The 14,574-nt window shown below is 48.5% G+C and overlaps 2 protein-coding genes across 12 annotated transcripts in view; one reads left to right on the top strand and one right to left on the bottom strand.

Moving 5' to 3' along the window:
• The window catches only part of fryl (furry homolog, like), a 48,108-nt gene extending 39,824 nt beyond the window's left edge, over positions 1-8,284 (bottom strand). For 7 of the 9 annotated variants that reach the window (XM_037470428.2, XM_062563565.1, XM_037470421.2 and 4 more), the window contains exon 1: positions 801-1,082. In XM_037470428.2, coding sequence (XP_037326325.2) covers positions 801-990 — 190 coding nt within the window. In that variant the 5' untranslated portion in view covers positions 991-1,082. Of the gene's footprint in view, positions 1-800; positions 1,083-4,006; positions 4,077-8,116 lie in introns of those variants that run through there. The other 2 variants (XM_062563568.1, XM_062563569.1) reach the window with 2 other exon arrangements.
• Positions 8,285-10,203: 1,919 nt separating this feature from the next.
• Positions 10,204-14,080, top strand: dcun1d4 (DCN1, defective in cullin neddylation 1, domain containing 4 (S. cerevisiae)). Of its 3 annotated transcripts, none has more exons than XM_037469113.2 (11): positions 10,204-10,300; positions 11,505-11,575; positions 11,694-11,733; positions 11,823-11,910; positions 11,984-12,072; positions 12,159-12,229; positions 12,478-12,569; positions 12,666-12,774; positions 13,156-13,260; positions 13,739-13,841; positions 13,925-14,080. In XM_037469113.2, the coding sequence occupies exons 1-11, from the start codon at positions 10,258-10,260 to the stop codon at positions 13,978-13,980; spliced, it is 867 nt and encodes a 288-aa protein (XP_037325010.1). In that variant the 5' UTR covers positions 10,204-10,257; the 3' UTR covers positions 13,981-14,080. The 3 variants fall into 3 exon arrangements, with proteins under 3 accessions (XP_037325010.1, XP_037325011.1, XP_037325012.1); XM_037469115.2 differs by lacking the exon at positions 10,204-10,300 and adding an exon at positions 10,329-11,118; XM_037469114.2 differs by lacking the exon at positions 11,505-11,575.
• Positions 14,081-14,574: the final 494 nt, after the last annotated feature.

The raw sequence follows: 14,574 nt of genomic DNA on the forward strand, positions 1-14,574 counted from the left end.
CGTCAGCACAAGCCGTCCTCACTGAGAGCTCCAGAGCGGGACCGGAGGAGACCAGGGGGATCCGATACTCGGTCTCATTGCAAAGAAAAACACCATCAGTTTTATGTACTAGCCGATAACTCTGTGGTACCAAACTGTTTATTATAAGCATCACAACGCACATGAATCAGAGCCGGTCTTTGGCCACCGGATGAAAAACAAGTGTTGCAAACACGTTAGAGACGTGTTGGCGAACCATTGCATCTTCACAGTGAACAACGTCAGCTTTCATGCGGCTTTCAGGTGCGTCTGTACATCAGAAAAGGATCTGCCAATTTAGCCGCTTGGCGTCAAGCGAGACGTGTGAAGTCTGCTGAGCTGAACGCGCTCAGAGCGGATCAATGAATGTCCTGATAGTCCTTTGTGTTTCATATTAAAACGCTTTAATTCAGCCTCAACTGGAGGGCTTGGTGCTCACATTTGTTCACTGTTGAATCAGATTCTGCATCATTTGAATCCAACTGATTACAGTCCGGGAGAAGAAATGCGCTTTACACAGTGCAGCATATCATGGACGCACAATTAATCCTTAACGAGTTTGGCTTCAACACAACTAACTGAAAATGGTCGACTACAAATGGAAATAGTTTAATGTCCTTGAACTCAATGAATAACTGGATATCAGAAGGAATTGTGATCATTTGGCCGTATGATTAGAACCAAAAGGAATGAATATAATGCATTAATGTGCATGTTAGCTCAACCAACTGAACTAAAAGCATTAATTGTTGTCTCCTGAATGAAGACGATCGCCGCCGTACCTTTGACGCCGGTTCGGTTCCAGCGGACCGGCTCCCCCGGGACCTCCTCGATGGTCTGTCCCATGGCCAGCAGGCTCAGGCGCTTCATGCGGAGGAGCCGTGGACCCGTGTCCCGGGGCAAGCCCCCCCTGTGCTCAACGGGCCCCTCTCCCGACATGGCGCCCGGGACCAGGCTCTTCAGAAACTCCATGATCGCCGACACGCCGTCACTCGGGCGTGCAGTGCTCCGGCCGTGGCATTCTCCAAAAACGAAACAACCTGCCCTGTCACACCCCCCCACCCCCGCCTCCTTTACTCGCACTCAAGCGGCACCGTGGTCATGAGTGCCCCCCCCCGAGACCAGACACCACCGCCTAAGTAGACGATTAACAAACAGCACCCCTCCACTAGTTTGTTCAGAACTTTTAGCTGTCTGCTCACCCTGGAAGCAAAAAATAAAAAAAACAGACGTGCCACTTTCTCTGGGCTGTGATGTCATCATGAGGGGGCGGGGCTACGCATTTCTTTACTCTGTGCCAAGCACTATCTTGGGGTGGAGCTAGAAACATGTTCCACAGGAGATAAAGCAAGTCTGGGATGGCGGCCAATCACAACAGAGACGACGCGGGGCCACACCCTGCCGGGGGGGGGGAAGGGGGAAGAGGCCGAGGTAGAGGATTGACAGACAGTAGGATGGAAGTGTGTGAGGGGGGGGGGGGACTGGCTGCATTTACCGATAGTCCTTATCGTCGTCAGAGTGTCGTTACACAGCATTCCCACACAAATATACCCCCCCCCCCCAGCCCCCCAGCAGAATGAGCAGAGCGAGGCAGTGGGGGTGATGACGGACTGCTGCGCTCGGCTCCTTCTACCTGCAGCAAACCCAAACCCTTCCAAGTATCCCGGGCCTGGACTGCGCTTTGCTGACTCGTGGGGAAAAAAAAATGAAATAAATAAAAATAAAGGCTTCATCATTGCTGGTATCTGGGAGTGAGTGCAGCAACACAACCGGTCCTCAGCGCCACCACAATCACCATCACTACCTACGCAACACCAAAAAGACTCGACGTCTACACTCATTTATGTGGAATTCACTCATTCATTATGATTACGTGACTCAAGTGTTCCTCTTCATCGAGATGAGCGACCAAAAGGCCGGCCTAGTTGGTTCATTACTACTGTTTATGATGCACCAATAAACAATGTACTTCTGATGTCCTTCAGAGGGAAGCAGTACATGGAGCAGATCCAACGATTCACATTCTAAACACATGCAGCATGGTCTCAGTGACATGATGGCTCTGCTTTCATATGACACATTATCTCCTCATTTCAACTGTGTGTGTTTTATAGATGTATTACTCTTATCCAGCAGCAGACCTGCCTGCAGAGGAAGCCTGTGAGAAGCCTGGTGTGCGTTCTGCCCCCTGGAGGCCAGCGGGCAGAACGCACACCAGGCTGCACTTCAGCTTGGACTCCACTGACCAAGAGCAGAAGAAAAGCACTCAGCAAGACGCGATGCTAAAGGCCAGAAAAGCTAGAGCCTCATTTCATCATTTTAACTCAGTTATAAGGGTTTACAATGCACACAGTAGCTACTAAACAGAGCAGCTGTAACAGCATCATGTCAAACTATTGACTAGTAATACCAGGCTTCATTAATACAATAACATAGTAGTAAAACTATGGAAAACTCTCAAACCATCTATTGTTCGCTTGCAGCATTTTGTGTAAACAACGCTGTCACAGCAAAAGAAAGCCAAAATACTGGGATACCAGTGTTGCAGTGGGTGTGTTGTAATGAGGAAAGTAGTGCTCATAGCTTAGTGTGGATGCACGTCTACCCTCAAAAGGTCAGAGGTCGCGCCCGCATTCAGCGCTGCTACGATGGGCTTGTTTTATTTCACGAATTGAGTTTTATGTGTGGATGAAAAAAATGCAATTATATTGAAAATGAAGCATTTCCCAAATATAAAATGATATAATTTGTATGTACAAAACAGAGGAAGGTTGTTTGGGAGAAAGTGCACGACTGAGGCCATGATGCAGAGAGAGAGGGCGCTGATGGAGATAACCATCACCCACCTCCAGCACCACAATGGCCAGTGCAGGCAGCTGTGGTTTGGTTGGGGGCCAGGTCCCATTGAAACAATACTGCTGCGCCACCCCCCCCCCCCCCCTCGATCCCAATCGGCCCAGGAATGTGGAAGAGGAAGCTCCAGGAACAATGTGCAGTGCTGCGTCCCCCCCCCCCCCCCCTCGCTCATATGCAGCAGAAAACAGGAAAACTGGTGGGCCAAGAAGTCAGTCTATTCTGCACTCAGCTGATGATGAAGGAGGGGGGTGCTGGGGGGGGGGGGGGTTCTCCACCACATGATGTCAGTAAACACTTTCAGGTCGTGTGAGCTGAATTTCAAAACAATGTTGCACTGCCCTCTACTGGTGCAAACAGCAACCACACCCTCAAATGATGAAGCCCCCCCCCCCCCCCCCCGTTCCCCTACTTCTACTCGGTTCACCTGCACCTGGAGGGGAACCTCCACGTCCCGCCTGCAGCCAATCAACAAGCAGAGGAGAGCCGCCCTCGGCGCTGCGATGCGACCCGCGAGAAGTCGGTTGTCACCTCCGAGGAATGTGACCAGACAAGCACCTCCATCAAATCAGACATGTGTGGGCTTCTTCCTGTCCTGCACGGTTACCCTCGGCAACGGAAACCCCACATCACAACCACTTTGCTCAAGCAACACGACGCAACCACAGTTCTCACTTCCAGACGCTTTTTCTTTTAAAATGTCGACCAAAACTGGAAGAAGAAGATTATTAAATGGTGAACTACTAAAAAGGGTTCTGCCAAAAACTGAATCAGAGAGTTAGATTCAGACAAAGTCAAAACGAGATAAAGATTGGACAACAGTAAATAAAGAAACTAATTTATTCTGATATTACATTATTATCCAAAGCGACATTTGGGCCACAGACATGAGGCTGCGTCACTGCAGACAGCCAACGGAGCGTTTGTCAACGTATGACGACATTCGCTGAGGGAATAAAAAGGGAAGCAGTCGGAGGAAGGACCGAGCAGAGACTCAATGTTTCTATTTCCAGCAGGCAGCAAAAGAAAAACAAAGATTAATCCAGTTCATTCCCACACTGCTCAACTCTCAGTCTCAGGACAACTCAAAGCCGCGGCACACTTAACCCTTAACCCCCCCCCACCCGTGACGTACCTTAAGGCCATGGAGCAGGGGCTGCAACTGGAAGGAGCCACGAGCGTCCACAAGTCCACAGCACAAGGACCTGAAAGCAACAGCGTCGTTATGTATCAAAGAATATATGGTATTTGACCTTTGACTGGACACTGAGCACCAACGGAAATGTACTGATAGAATTCATCCCTTCATTCGCTCATACGGTCAGGTTAGATGAAAGAGACTCTTGGCCTCTGCCCTGTGATCGGATTAAAAGCACATCCTGAGCAGAGTAATAATCTGAAGATTACCCGCTGCGTCCAAGTGGCCCTTACATAAGCAAAACGCTACTCTCGCTCTAGATAATCATCAGAATGGAAAGAGGCTCTTTTACACTCAGGTAATCTGGCATGCGGCCTCCTCTCAGCAGAACAAAGCCAATCACAAACTCCTTTTGTTTCAAGACGTTAACTGAGGAGGGTTTGCAGCGCTGCTTTAATCCAATACAGCGTCACGTATGCACGTGTATGGGAGTCCATGCATATCAGGTTCATCACTCACCAGCAGCTATGCTCCACACAAAGAGCAGTAAGATGCATCGCTGGCTCCCTGACCCGTACTGCACATGTGCAGACTAGTACCAAACACCTGGGATGAAAACACCGTCCCCTGAAGGTGGAGCGCTAAAAAATAAGTTATGATGCCTTCAATAAGTGGAAACTCACAATAGGTACCAGGAAGGACTAAGCGGTATGCGAGAAGCCCTTTGCGCGTTAACATAAATATGACCCAGTGCCAGCATTGGACGGCCATAAAAAAAAGGTTATCAAACTGCAGTCAAACAAAGGAAGGAAGAGCGAGTCCCAGCAGCCAGACGAAGAGCAGAGTGAGAGCCGAGGACAGATGGTGAGAAAAGGTCAGCGTCGATAGAGTCAAAACCAAACAGAACAAACCCTGCGAGTCCCGTCTCAGGCGCCTCCAGCCACCACAAACACAACATTCTCACGCCGAAAGACGTGAGAATTAGACATCTGGCTTCCTGCTACAAAAAAACATTTTAAAGAACCTGTGACCACAGAAAAAGGCTAAGCCCAACCCTGTGCACATCCTGACTGCTGCAGCGAGTACAGCCACATAATAAGCTCACGCTCTATATTTAGGCTTCAAATCTCAAGGTAGCTTTTGCAAATTCTGTGGACAAATCGACACATTTATTTCAGGTTAAGTCTAAACACTGTGCATTATTTTGTGGTGAGTGCCACAAAAGAAAAGGACTAAAGGTTGCAGGATCAGAGCTGATGTCATCAATGGTTAACTCAACTTTATCTAATATCACTCAAACAAATAGAAAGCCAAAAGTTGTGACTGTGGTGCTGTGAGGCCGGGTCCAAATACCGTCCGGTTGTGGTGCGAGTTGACCCAGAGAGAGAAGGGTTAAAGGTCACTGGGGCAGAACCGATCTCATCAACGGTTGACACGACTCCATCGAGGATGCTGCAAAGAGAGAGAGGCTCCCGGCTCGTATCGGGACCTTCTGCTGTCCTGTTGAAGTCTCAACCAGGCGGCTGGTACAGCAAACTAGGTCCTGTATGTGTGCCCCCCCCACACACAAAATGACAGGCCCCGGCCTGTTCTAATCACTACCTCTTGACGGGAAACATTACCGGCTTCTTCCGACCGGGGAGGGAAGCGCATGAACAAACACGCCGAGTCTTCCACTCACTCGGATTGACGCCTGGTGTGTAGGGAGACGAGAGACGTGAGACGAGAGACGTGGGACGTGAGACGTGGGACGAGAGACGAGAGACGAGAGACGTGAGACGAGGGACGTGAGACGTGGGACGAGAGACGAGAGACGTGAGACGAGAGACGTGGGACGTGAGACGTGGGACGAGAGACGAGAGACGTGAGACGTGGGACGCGCCATCATCCCGTCCTCTGATCTAAAACGAGGCACAAACGGAGGGGGCTCAGCTGAGGCCACTTTGAGGGCAAAGACGGGGTGGTTTCTTTGGCGAAGGCGGACCCAAACTCAATTATGCTCCAAAACCAGTCTCTCCCAAAGCCAACGATAATCTTCCTCAGCAGGGCTCAATTATAAGTTATTTTGGGCTGGACTGGGCCCGTATGGAGAGCTACGTTACGCCCGAACCGCTCAACCGAACCAATGAAAAACAAAGCCTCACCCGTAGAACTCTTTACTGCCTTCATTTTGCACTGAAGAGGGGGACAGAGACATTCCATGAAGGTCACACATGCTGATTAGCTACACAAGCATCCTTCTGGACCTTAAACACAACAACAGCATGTCTGGAATCCCTTTGGAACCACTACACTGCTTTCAATCATTTACCAGCTCATGGATTTCATCTTCATGAGGACTTTTCAGCATTACTGTTTAAACGTACTTCTCCAGTGTGAGTCCAATGCTGGATAACGTGACCACTGATATTAAGTCTGATGATTTTCAGCTAAATTCATGTTCAATTCCTCAAAGTGTAGTTTGCTTGGTTGTCCCGTTAATAATTCAGTTGTTTGCAAATACAAACACGCGCCTGGATCCAACTGGTCAGTGCCGATAAGAGGTCGTCTGGCACAAATACAGGAAAGCTCACATCATGTGACAAGCAGACCTCCAAGTTTTGGGAAAGGCCAACAAGAATTTCCTATTGGAGCTTTTCTAAATGGAACTAGGTTGACTGCTGCGGGGTCAAAGGGCGTCAGAGCAGGTGTGGATATTTCTGCATGTTTCAAGCACCTTCAGAGGAGGACACTTCTTGAAAAGCACCACGTAGAATCAACCAAAAGAGAGTTTTTTTTCATATTCATATCATATTTTTCCACTGACCATTGAAATGCTGAGTTATCAGTTAATCCTTAAATGGGTGAGGGGGGGGGGGGGTAGCTTAGTGCGGGGCCACTGTGGAGCTACTCCGTGCCATTGATGTCTTACTAGATTAAACCAAACACACCAATTCACTGGCATTATGCCCCAGTTAATCTCAACTATATAGCAATCTCCAATCTGCACAAGTCAGATAATACATTAGGCATCTGTAGTGCCATCAGAGGCTTATCCCGGGACAACGAAGGAGGATCACATGGATCTATACACCGATGATCTCGCAGCACAATGTGCAAACACTCGCTACGCAAGCAGACTGGGTTTTGTCACCGAGAGCACAGTGTGGGCCCCCGGGTGAACACAGAAAAAAGGAACTCTGTCACTGCGGCTTCGTCTGAAATAGATGTTGTCATCCCCACATGCAGGCTGACCAGATTCCTTCCCATCTGTCTGTCTCCAAGGGCCACTGCGATGTGTCTCAACAGAAAACGGACAAATGCTCCATTGTGGGTGAGATGCACTCCAAACAAGGAGAATCAAGTCCTGGGAAGGAATGTTAGCTGGAAGCAAAGCTTGACAGTTCTCTCACTGCTGTTGTAATGCATTGAGAGAGAAAGAAACATTAAAAGGGTCGTGGCTTCAAACACAATGTATTACATGAAACAAAGGTCCCTGCACATAAATGACCCAGGTGAATAGTGCAAAAAACAACAACACAAGGGTCAAAGTTTCTTGTGTGTGGCAACACAACGCCACGGTTATTCTACGGCCTCCATTGTTTAACTGGACTACTCGTTAATAACAAGTCACACACAGCAAAAAAAGAGAACTAGCCAAATTTTTATAAAGTGCCTATATGAAGACAACGTCCATCATATTAGCTTTCAGCTAGCAGCTAGCCTGGTATTGTTAATATAGGCTGACGTCCAGCAACTTGATTTAAGAACTTGATTTAGCCGAGCGGCCAGTTGTCAAGCAACCGTTACACACTTCCAACATGCGAGAACGAAAGCGAATGCTAACAGCGCGGCTAGCTCCCCGGCAGCCTTTCGAGTAACTGACAACAGCGTGCGGGCTAACTCTCCGATAGCTAGGCGATTAGCTCACGTTAAGCACCGGGAGACCCAACTCCCTTCGCCTAGCATCGCTGCTTCGCCATCACTACTTAGCATCGCTGTGGTTACCAATTGAGTTGGAGGAGCTAACGTTAACCTCAACGGGAAAGTTAGAACTTGACAACGAGAGACAACGTCAACCGCCGTGTGCGCAATGCCTGCGATATTTGTAAAGCCGACGTTACTCACAACTTTTCTTGTTTCCTCTGCTTTCTTTTTGTTTTATTTGGGCTAGGTGGCTAGCTTGCAGGCGTTCTTCTCATTTGGCCGAACAAGCTCGAGCGTCCTGGCCCTGGTCCATTGGAAAGATTTTGCGTAGTGGTGAGATTTTCTTTTTTTTTCTCTCTCACAGTGCTTCGGTGTCGGGGGAGCTCCACTCGGAGCGGAAGGCGGCCCGTTCCTCCCGCCTTCTTTTTCGTGGTTGGCTCTAGAGGTGCACGCCCACGTGAAGCACAGCTTTCTATTGGACCAAATACGTGGCGATCAGGAGGAAAACGACCTGTTGATTGGATGACGTCTTTGAGGATGACATATGCTAGGAGTTCGTCTTTTTATATAAACCAGCGTAGACCGAAACGTGTACTAGGCGGGCGGGTACTACGGGCAGAAGGGGGGAGCTACAGTGACAGGTCGGAGCTACAGTGACAGGTCGGAGCTAAAGACACCGTAAATAAATAGTAAATAAACTTTACTTAAAGCGTCACTCTTAAGATATAGACCTAAGACTGACTTTATGATGAATTAACAACTCAAAGTAAAATAACAGCATAAAAAATGTTTATAAGGCAAATCTTTGAAAAATATTACATTGTAAAAGTTTTTTTTAAGTGAAAAAAATGATTTTTTTAGGAAAAATATTAGAACAAAAATATTTTGAAAAAAAGTCTGAATATGTCATGAATATGAGCCAAAAATATTGGGTCGAAAATGTTTTGTAAAAAAGATGGCAAATATTACATACGCAAATATTTCGAAAAACAAGATCAAATATAACATTGTCAAAAAATTTCATGGGAAAAACGGGCAAGAATGAGGTTGTAGAAATTTTGCAAATAAAGTTTAAAAAAGTCAAAATATGTTATTTCAAAAAATCTAAACGAAAAAGAGTTATAAATATTGGGTGGAAAATGTCATGTAAAAAAATTTAAAAGATGTTTGGTGAAAAATGTTGTCTTTTAAGTGAAAAATGTGAGGTCAATTGTTTTTGAAAAAGGTTTGAAAAATATTAGGTCAAAAAATATTTTGAAAAAGGTTTGAATATTAGTTTATAACGTTAATGGAAAAGCAAGTGAGAAAAGATTAAGGCAATTAATGTTTTGAAAAAAAAACAAAATAATATGAATAATGTGAATGAATTAGGATGGAAAATATTTTGAAAATAAAGTCCAAATATTAGGTTGAAAAATGTTTTGAAATGTAGGTCAAAAAATGTCATGGAAAAAAAGGTAGAAAATATTAGGTCAAAACTATAAGGTCTCTACTAAAAGAATGATTCTAATGTAGCTTAATTAAAATATTCCAGTGGCATTTCACCATTACACAGAGAGCTGTGATCAACTATTGCAGTGATATTCTCTGAAGGCGGTTTGTCCGGATTTACCTTGAAGGCAACACCAGTTTATTGCGTTGCTTTTAAACTGATGTTCAAAGATTCATCATACCAGCTAACAATTGATCCAGTTGTAAAGTCATATAACTCATCTCACTGTAAAATAACGGAAATAGTACGTTCGATTTGCTCACATGTTGGAATTCTGGTCACCTGACAAGGAAGTGTTGTTGACGGGGGCAAAACTTTATTTGGGACACGACCGACGGAACACATCCCCGGAGCTTCACTGGCATGTGGTGGGGTGACGTCACTCACACGACGGTCGAGATTTGAGACGCAACTCACACTAAACCGAACGCACCGCTGCTAACCTCCGCCCGGCTAGGCCGAACCTGAAGAACCCAAACAGGGTTCACGGGGGGCGGGTAAGCGCTTGACTGAAGCGGCCAATCGAATCCCGTCGTGGGCTGGGTTTCGAGGGTGCACGAGGAATCTCTGGCGTGTGACGTACCCATAAATATAAAAAATGAACTCTCTACACCAATTGGTAACTGAGCTATCGCTGCCTGTTTGGGGAGCACCGACCAATCAAATGCGCGCATGGGAGGGGCTTACCGCCCCGTTTCTCGCCTTCTCGTGACACGGCAGCTCGAATAGCCAATAGACGGAGACCAGAGGCGGAGACAGAGCGACCTCGCGTCCAACCGTCGTCCGTGGGCGTGGTTTGGGCGGACATGGCCCGCCTATTGGCCGGTCTCTGGACTTCCCACAGTACTGTATGTTCACTGTATGTTCCATAAAAATGCACTCTGATGCGGCAAGTAAGTAGAAACCAAACCGGGGCTCCGTCAGCATCCAACCGCGAGTCCTCGCGGATGTCGCTGAGTTTGCCGGAGAGGCGCAAAACGGCCGCGTTGGGTCGCTGCGCCTACTTGTGTGCGTGCGGATGGATTCCGTGCAGTTCGGTGGCCCCCCCTTTGTATCTGCCAGTGTTTCTCCTGGGCGACAACAAAGGGAGGAGAGCCGCTGGAACCGCAGAGGTTTCGGACCCGCGGGGGGGGGGGGGGTAGTTTGTGTGCGCGTAGCGTCCGCGGGGCTGCGCGGCGACTTGAACCCAACAAGGGTTTTTCTTTTCGTTGTGTGTAATCGGCGCGTAGTTGGTGCTTCTAGTCATCCTCCCCCGAGGATGCACCGGGCTGTTTCCTCTCGTGACACCGCGAGTAGCGTCCGCTTTCTGGTCATTGCGGACCTTTGCAGAGAACCACAATTGTGACGCAGTTGTGTGGAACATCTTTGGTTGCCTGCCTGCCTGCTGCAGTGCTGTCGGGCTTTGCGCCACCTTTAAAACCAGCTGCTGCGAGAAAAGCGTCTGCGCAACACGTTGTGCGCAGGCATGCATACGATGTGTTTTTTATGAGCAGTGAAATGCATTTAATCAGTTGAGGTGCAAAGAGGGGAGCAGAGGGCTCTGAGAGGAATAGTTGTCTTGTGAACGCCTGGGAGTTGTAGTTCTGCCCCCCTCCCGCGGCAGATGCGTCAGGGCTCTGTTTACAGGAAGTGGACTACGGTACCCAGAAGCCCCCCTCTGCACATACTTTGTAAACTCTGTGCAAGTTCAGCGTCTGCACGGCTATTTTAGGTATGCAGCTCGTGCTAACTGTGTGCGGTTTTCCCAGAAAGCATCGGGATTTGATGACAGGGTTGGGTTCCAGGGGGGGGCGGGGGGGGGGTTGCATGTATGACATTTGGAGCCCACGGTAGCACGCCCGATTACCCAGTTTGCGTGCGTTTTCCTCGGAATGAGAGTCACACGGATGTCTCTCGTCCCCGTGAGAGACATTTTGGTTTAGAAATCAAACCAAAGTCAGCTGATGAGTTGATTTTTGATTAGCGGCAACAACAGAGAAATAAAATAAGGGTTACAGGGTTGTTGTTGTTGTTGCTGGTGATGCGATGACGTCATCTTAGCTGGGAGCAGCTGGAGTTGTGCTCTAGTTTGATTTGTCTCTTTGTTGTTGGAAATAGATTTACAGCTGAATTCCCATTTGACTACACTGGCCGGCATCCATAAGATCCACCACACCTTGCACAGGCTGGTAAATACACACTGGCCGCTTGTGTATTTTATATATATCTATATATATATATATTTAGACCTGTGCACGTGAGCGCGTGTGTCCTGCTCACGAGCTTGTGGTTTCTTGCTTTTCATAGAACCTGACGGAAGACGTTGGACAGGATAGCCATCCCTCAGGTAACCGGGGGCAACGTCTAACCCTTTTGTGCCGCACGCATGCATGTTCATCTATATAGACGTGTGTGTGTGTCCACTTCCTCCCCCAGCGTGCTGCTCCAGAGCCATGCCTCCCAGGAAAAAGAGGAGACCCTCTGCAGGAGAGGACATGTCCGCGAAGAAAAGTCGCCAGGACAGGTGTGACATGCGTCTCTTTTCATGAACGGCTCATTAAAAACAGATCCGAACCACTTACTTACTTCCTCTGCAGCGTTTTCAGAAAACACGAAACGCCACAAATCCGCGAGGAGGAGACGTTTTCCAGCAAAAGATGCCTGGAGTGGTTCTACGAATACGCAGGTGCAGCTTCATTCGGAACCCGTCACTCGCGTCATCGCGTTGTCTGTTTATCGGCGCTGATGACACGTTTTCTTTGGCGTGAACAGGCTGCGATGACGTCGTGGGTCCAGAGGGGATGGAGAAGTTCTGTGAGGACATCGGGGTGGAGCCCGAGAACGTGAGGCGCTTCTCTCTTGTTCCTTTACTTATCAGCACGCGTTGTTCACTGTCAAAGGTCATCGGGGTCACTTCCATCACTCTGGTTAACGTAGTTGCTCAAGCCGACAGAGAAAGAGATTTACACGAGTAATAACCGGCTAATAACTAGTAATCTTAACCATGACCACTCTGTGAAAGGCATCGGTTCACCCAGGAGCTAAATAAAGTGTGCCCCCCCCCCCCCCCCCCACTGACCTCTGTGTCCAGGTGGTGATGCTGGTTCTGGCCTGGAAGCTGGATGCACAGAGCATGGGTTACTTCACGCTGCAGGAGTGGCTGAGGGGGATGGGCTCGCTGCAGTACGACACACACACACACACACACACACACACACACAGCGCTCAGCGGCGTGGTAAGGCTTTTTCCTTCTAAAAGCTCTGTTCTGACCCCCCCAGGTGCGACTCCACGGAGCGGCTGAGGAACTCACTGGACTACCTGAGGTCCGTGCTCAACGACGGCACCAGTTTTAAGCTCATCTACAGATACGCCTTCGATTTTGCTCGGGTGAGTCCCGCTTGTCCTGATACAATGCACACACACACACACACACACATGCAGACACACACACACACACACACACACACACACACAGGCACACACACATGCAGACACACACACACATGCGCACACACAGGCAGACACACACATGCACACACACACACATGCAGACACACACACATGCGCACACATGCGCACACATGCAGACACACACACACATGCAGACACACACTTGAGGTCCCCTGACTTTCCTGTGAAGGAGTGCGACTCCCCTCAGTGATTAATGTGTGATAGAAGTGTTTGGGGGGGGTCCATGTCGATGGTGATGATGTCACTGTAGGCACCACGTATGGTGGGGGTTTTGATGTCGCTGTTTTCACCGGACAGGAAAAGGATCAGAGGAGTTTGGACTTGAACACGGCCAAGTGCATGCTGGGTCTCCTTCTGGGGAAGACGTGGCCTTTGTTTCCGGTGTTTAATCAGTTTCTAGAGGTAAGAGGCAAATGTCTTCTGCAACATTAGATTAAATGAGATTGTTTTAGTTCATGAGAGGGAATGTGAGTTTTCAACATGACCATGTGACAAGTAACGACCAATCAGAGCTGGTAGATAATCATGTCCGTCACAGGGAATGTTTTACTTGCTTCACCCTCGGCATGGATGAACTTTACCACATCAAGATTTAGGTTGCTAAGAAACAGCCGGTGCAAAGCCCCAACCCCCCCCCCCCCCACCCCCCTCCCGAGATATGGTGCAGAGTCAGACTGTTCCTAGTAAGAAAAAAATGACACATTTACATTTTAGGACCAAATCCAAAAATACTGCAGAGCAGAACCGAATAATGGCGGATGCTAAGCTGTGGTTGGCTAGTCAGTGTTCAAGGGGCGGGACTTGACCCAAACGGGTTCAATTAATGAATTAATGGGGCATTGTGTTCCAGATTTGTATTTGCCTAATTAATTGTTTACAGCAATCAAAGTACAAAGTCATCAACAAGGACCAATGGTGCAACGTTTTAGAGTTCAGCAGGACAATCAACCTGGACCTCAGCAACTACGACGAGGACGGCGCCTGTGAGTCCACGTGCACGCACACACACGCACACACACACACACACACACACACACACACTAATCCCGCCTCTGTCTGCCGACAGGGCCGGTTTTGTTGGACGAGTTTGTCGAGTGGTACAAAGAGAGACAGATGTCATAAGGAGAAGACGCAGAAACCACTGTGACAACAAACCAACAAGTACACAATACCATGGCAAAGCAGTGATTGTTGGGGCTTCCTGGTTATGATGTTAGGGGGGGGGGGGAGGCAGGGGGCTGCAGGTGTTTATGTCGGCGGCGGGGGGGGGGGGGGGGGGGGGGCATCCTTGGTTCGTAGCCTGGTTGAACGCCGGAGTCATGTGGGAAAAGCTTGGAGCGACCCCCCCCCCCCTCCAGTGGCATTGTTCTCTCTCACTGTGACTCGTCATATTGCTGTGTGTGCGTTTTGATGACATCACAGGTGGGGGGGCGTGGCTTATTTTGAGTTCTTCAAAGCACACAAAAGCGGTTGATCCTCAGCTGTTTATGGCTCATTTGTGCCAGTGATTCATTTTCTCTTCTTCATCTCCATTTTTGGGGGGTGGGGGGTTTTTACCTTTACGCCGTTTCTACTTTAAGAGTTTGCTAACCCCCCCCCAACACCAAACCAACCAGCATTTCTGCTTACTCACTCTTTCACGGTTCAGCGATGATTTGCGCGTCCTCGTTGTGTCGGTAAGAGTGTTATTGTGCCTCAAAACATGGAAGTCGCTTT

This window comes from Pungitius pungitius, chromosome 7 (assembly GCF_949316345.1).
Source record: "Pungitius pungitius chromosome 7, fPunPun2.1, whole genome shotgun sequence".
Taxonomy (NCBI): Eukaryota; Metazoa; Chordata; class Actinopteri; order Perciformes; family Gasterosteidae; genus Pungitius; species Pungitius pungitius.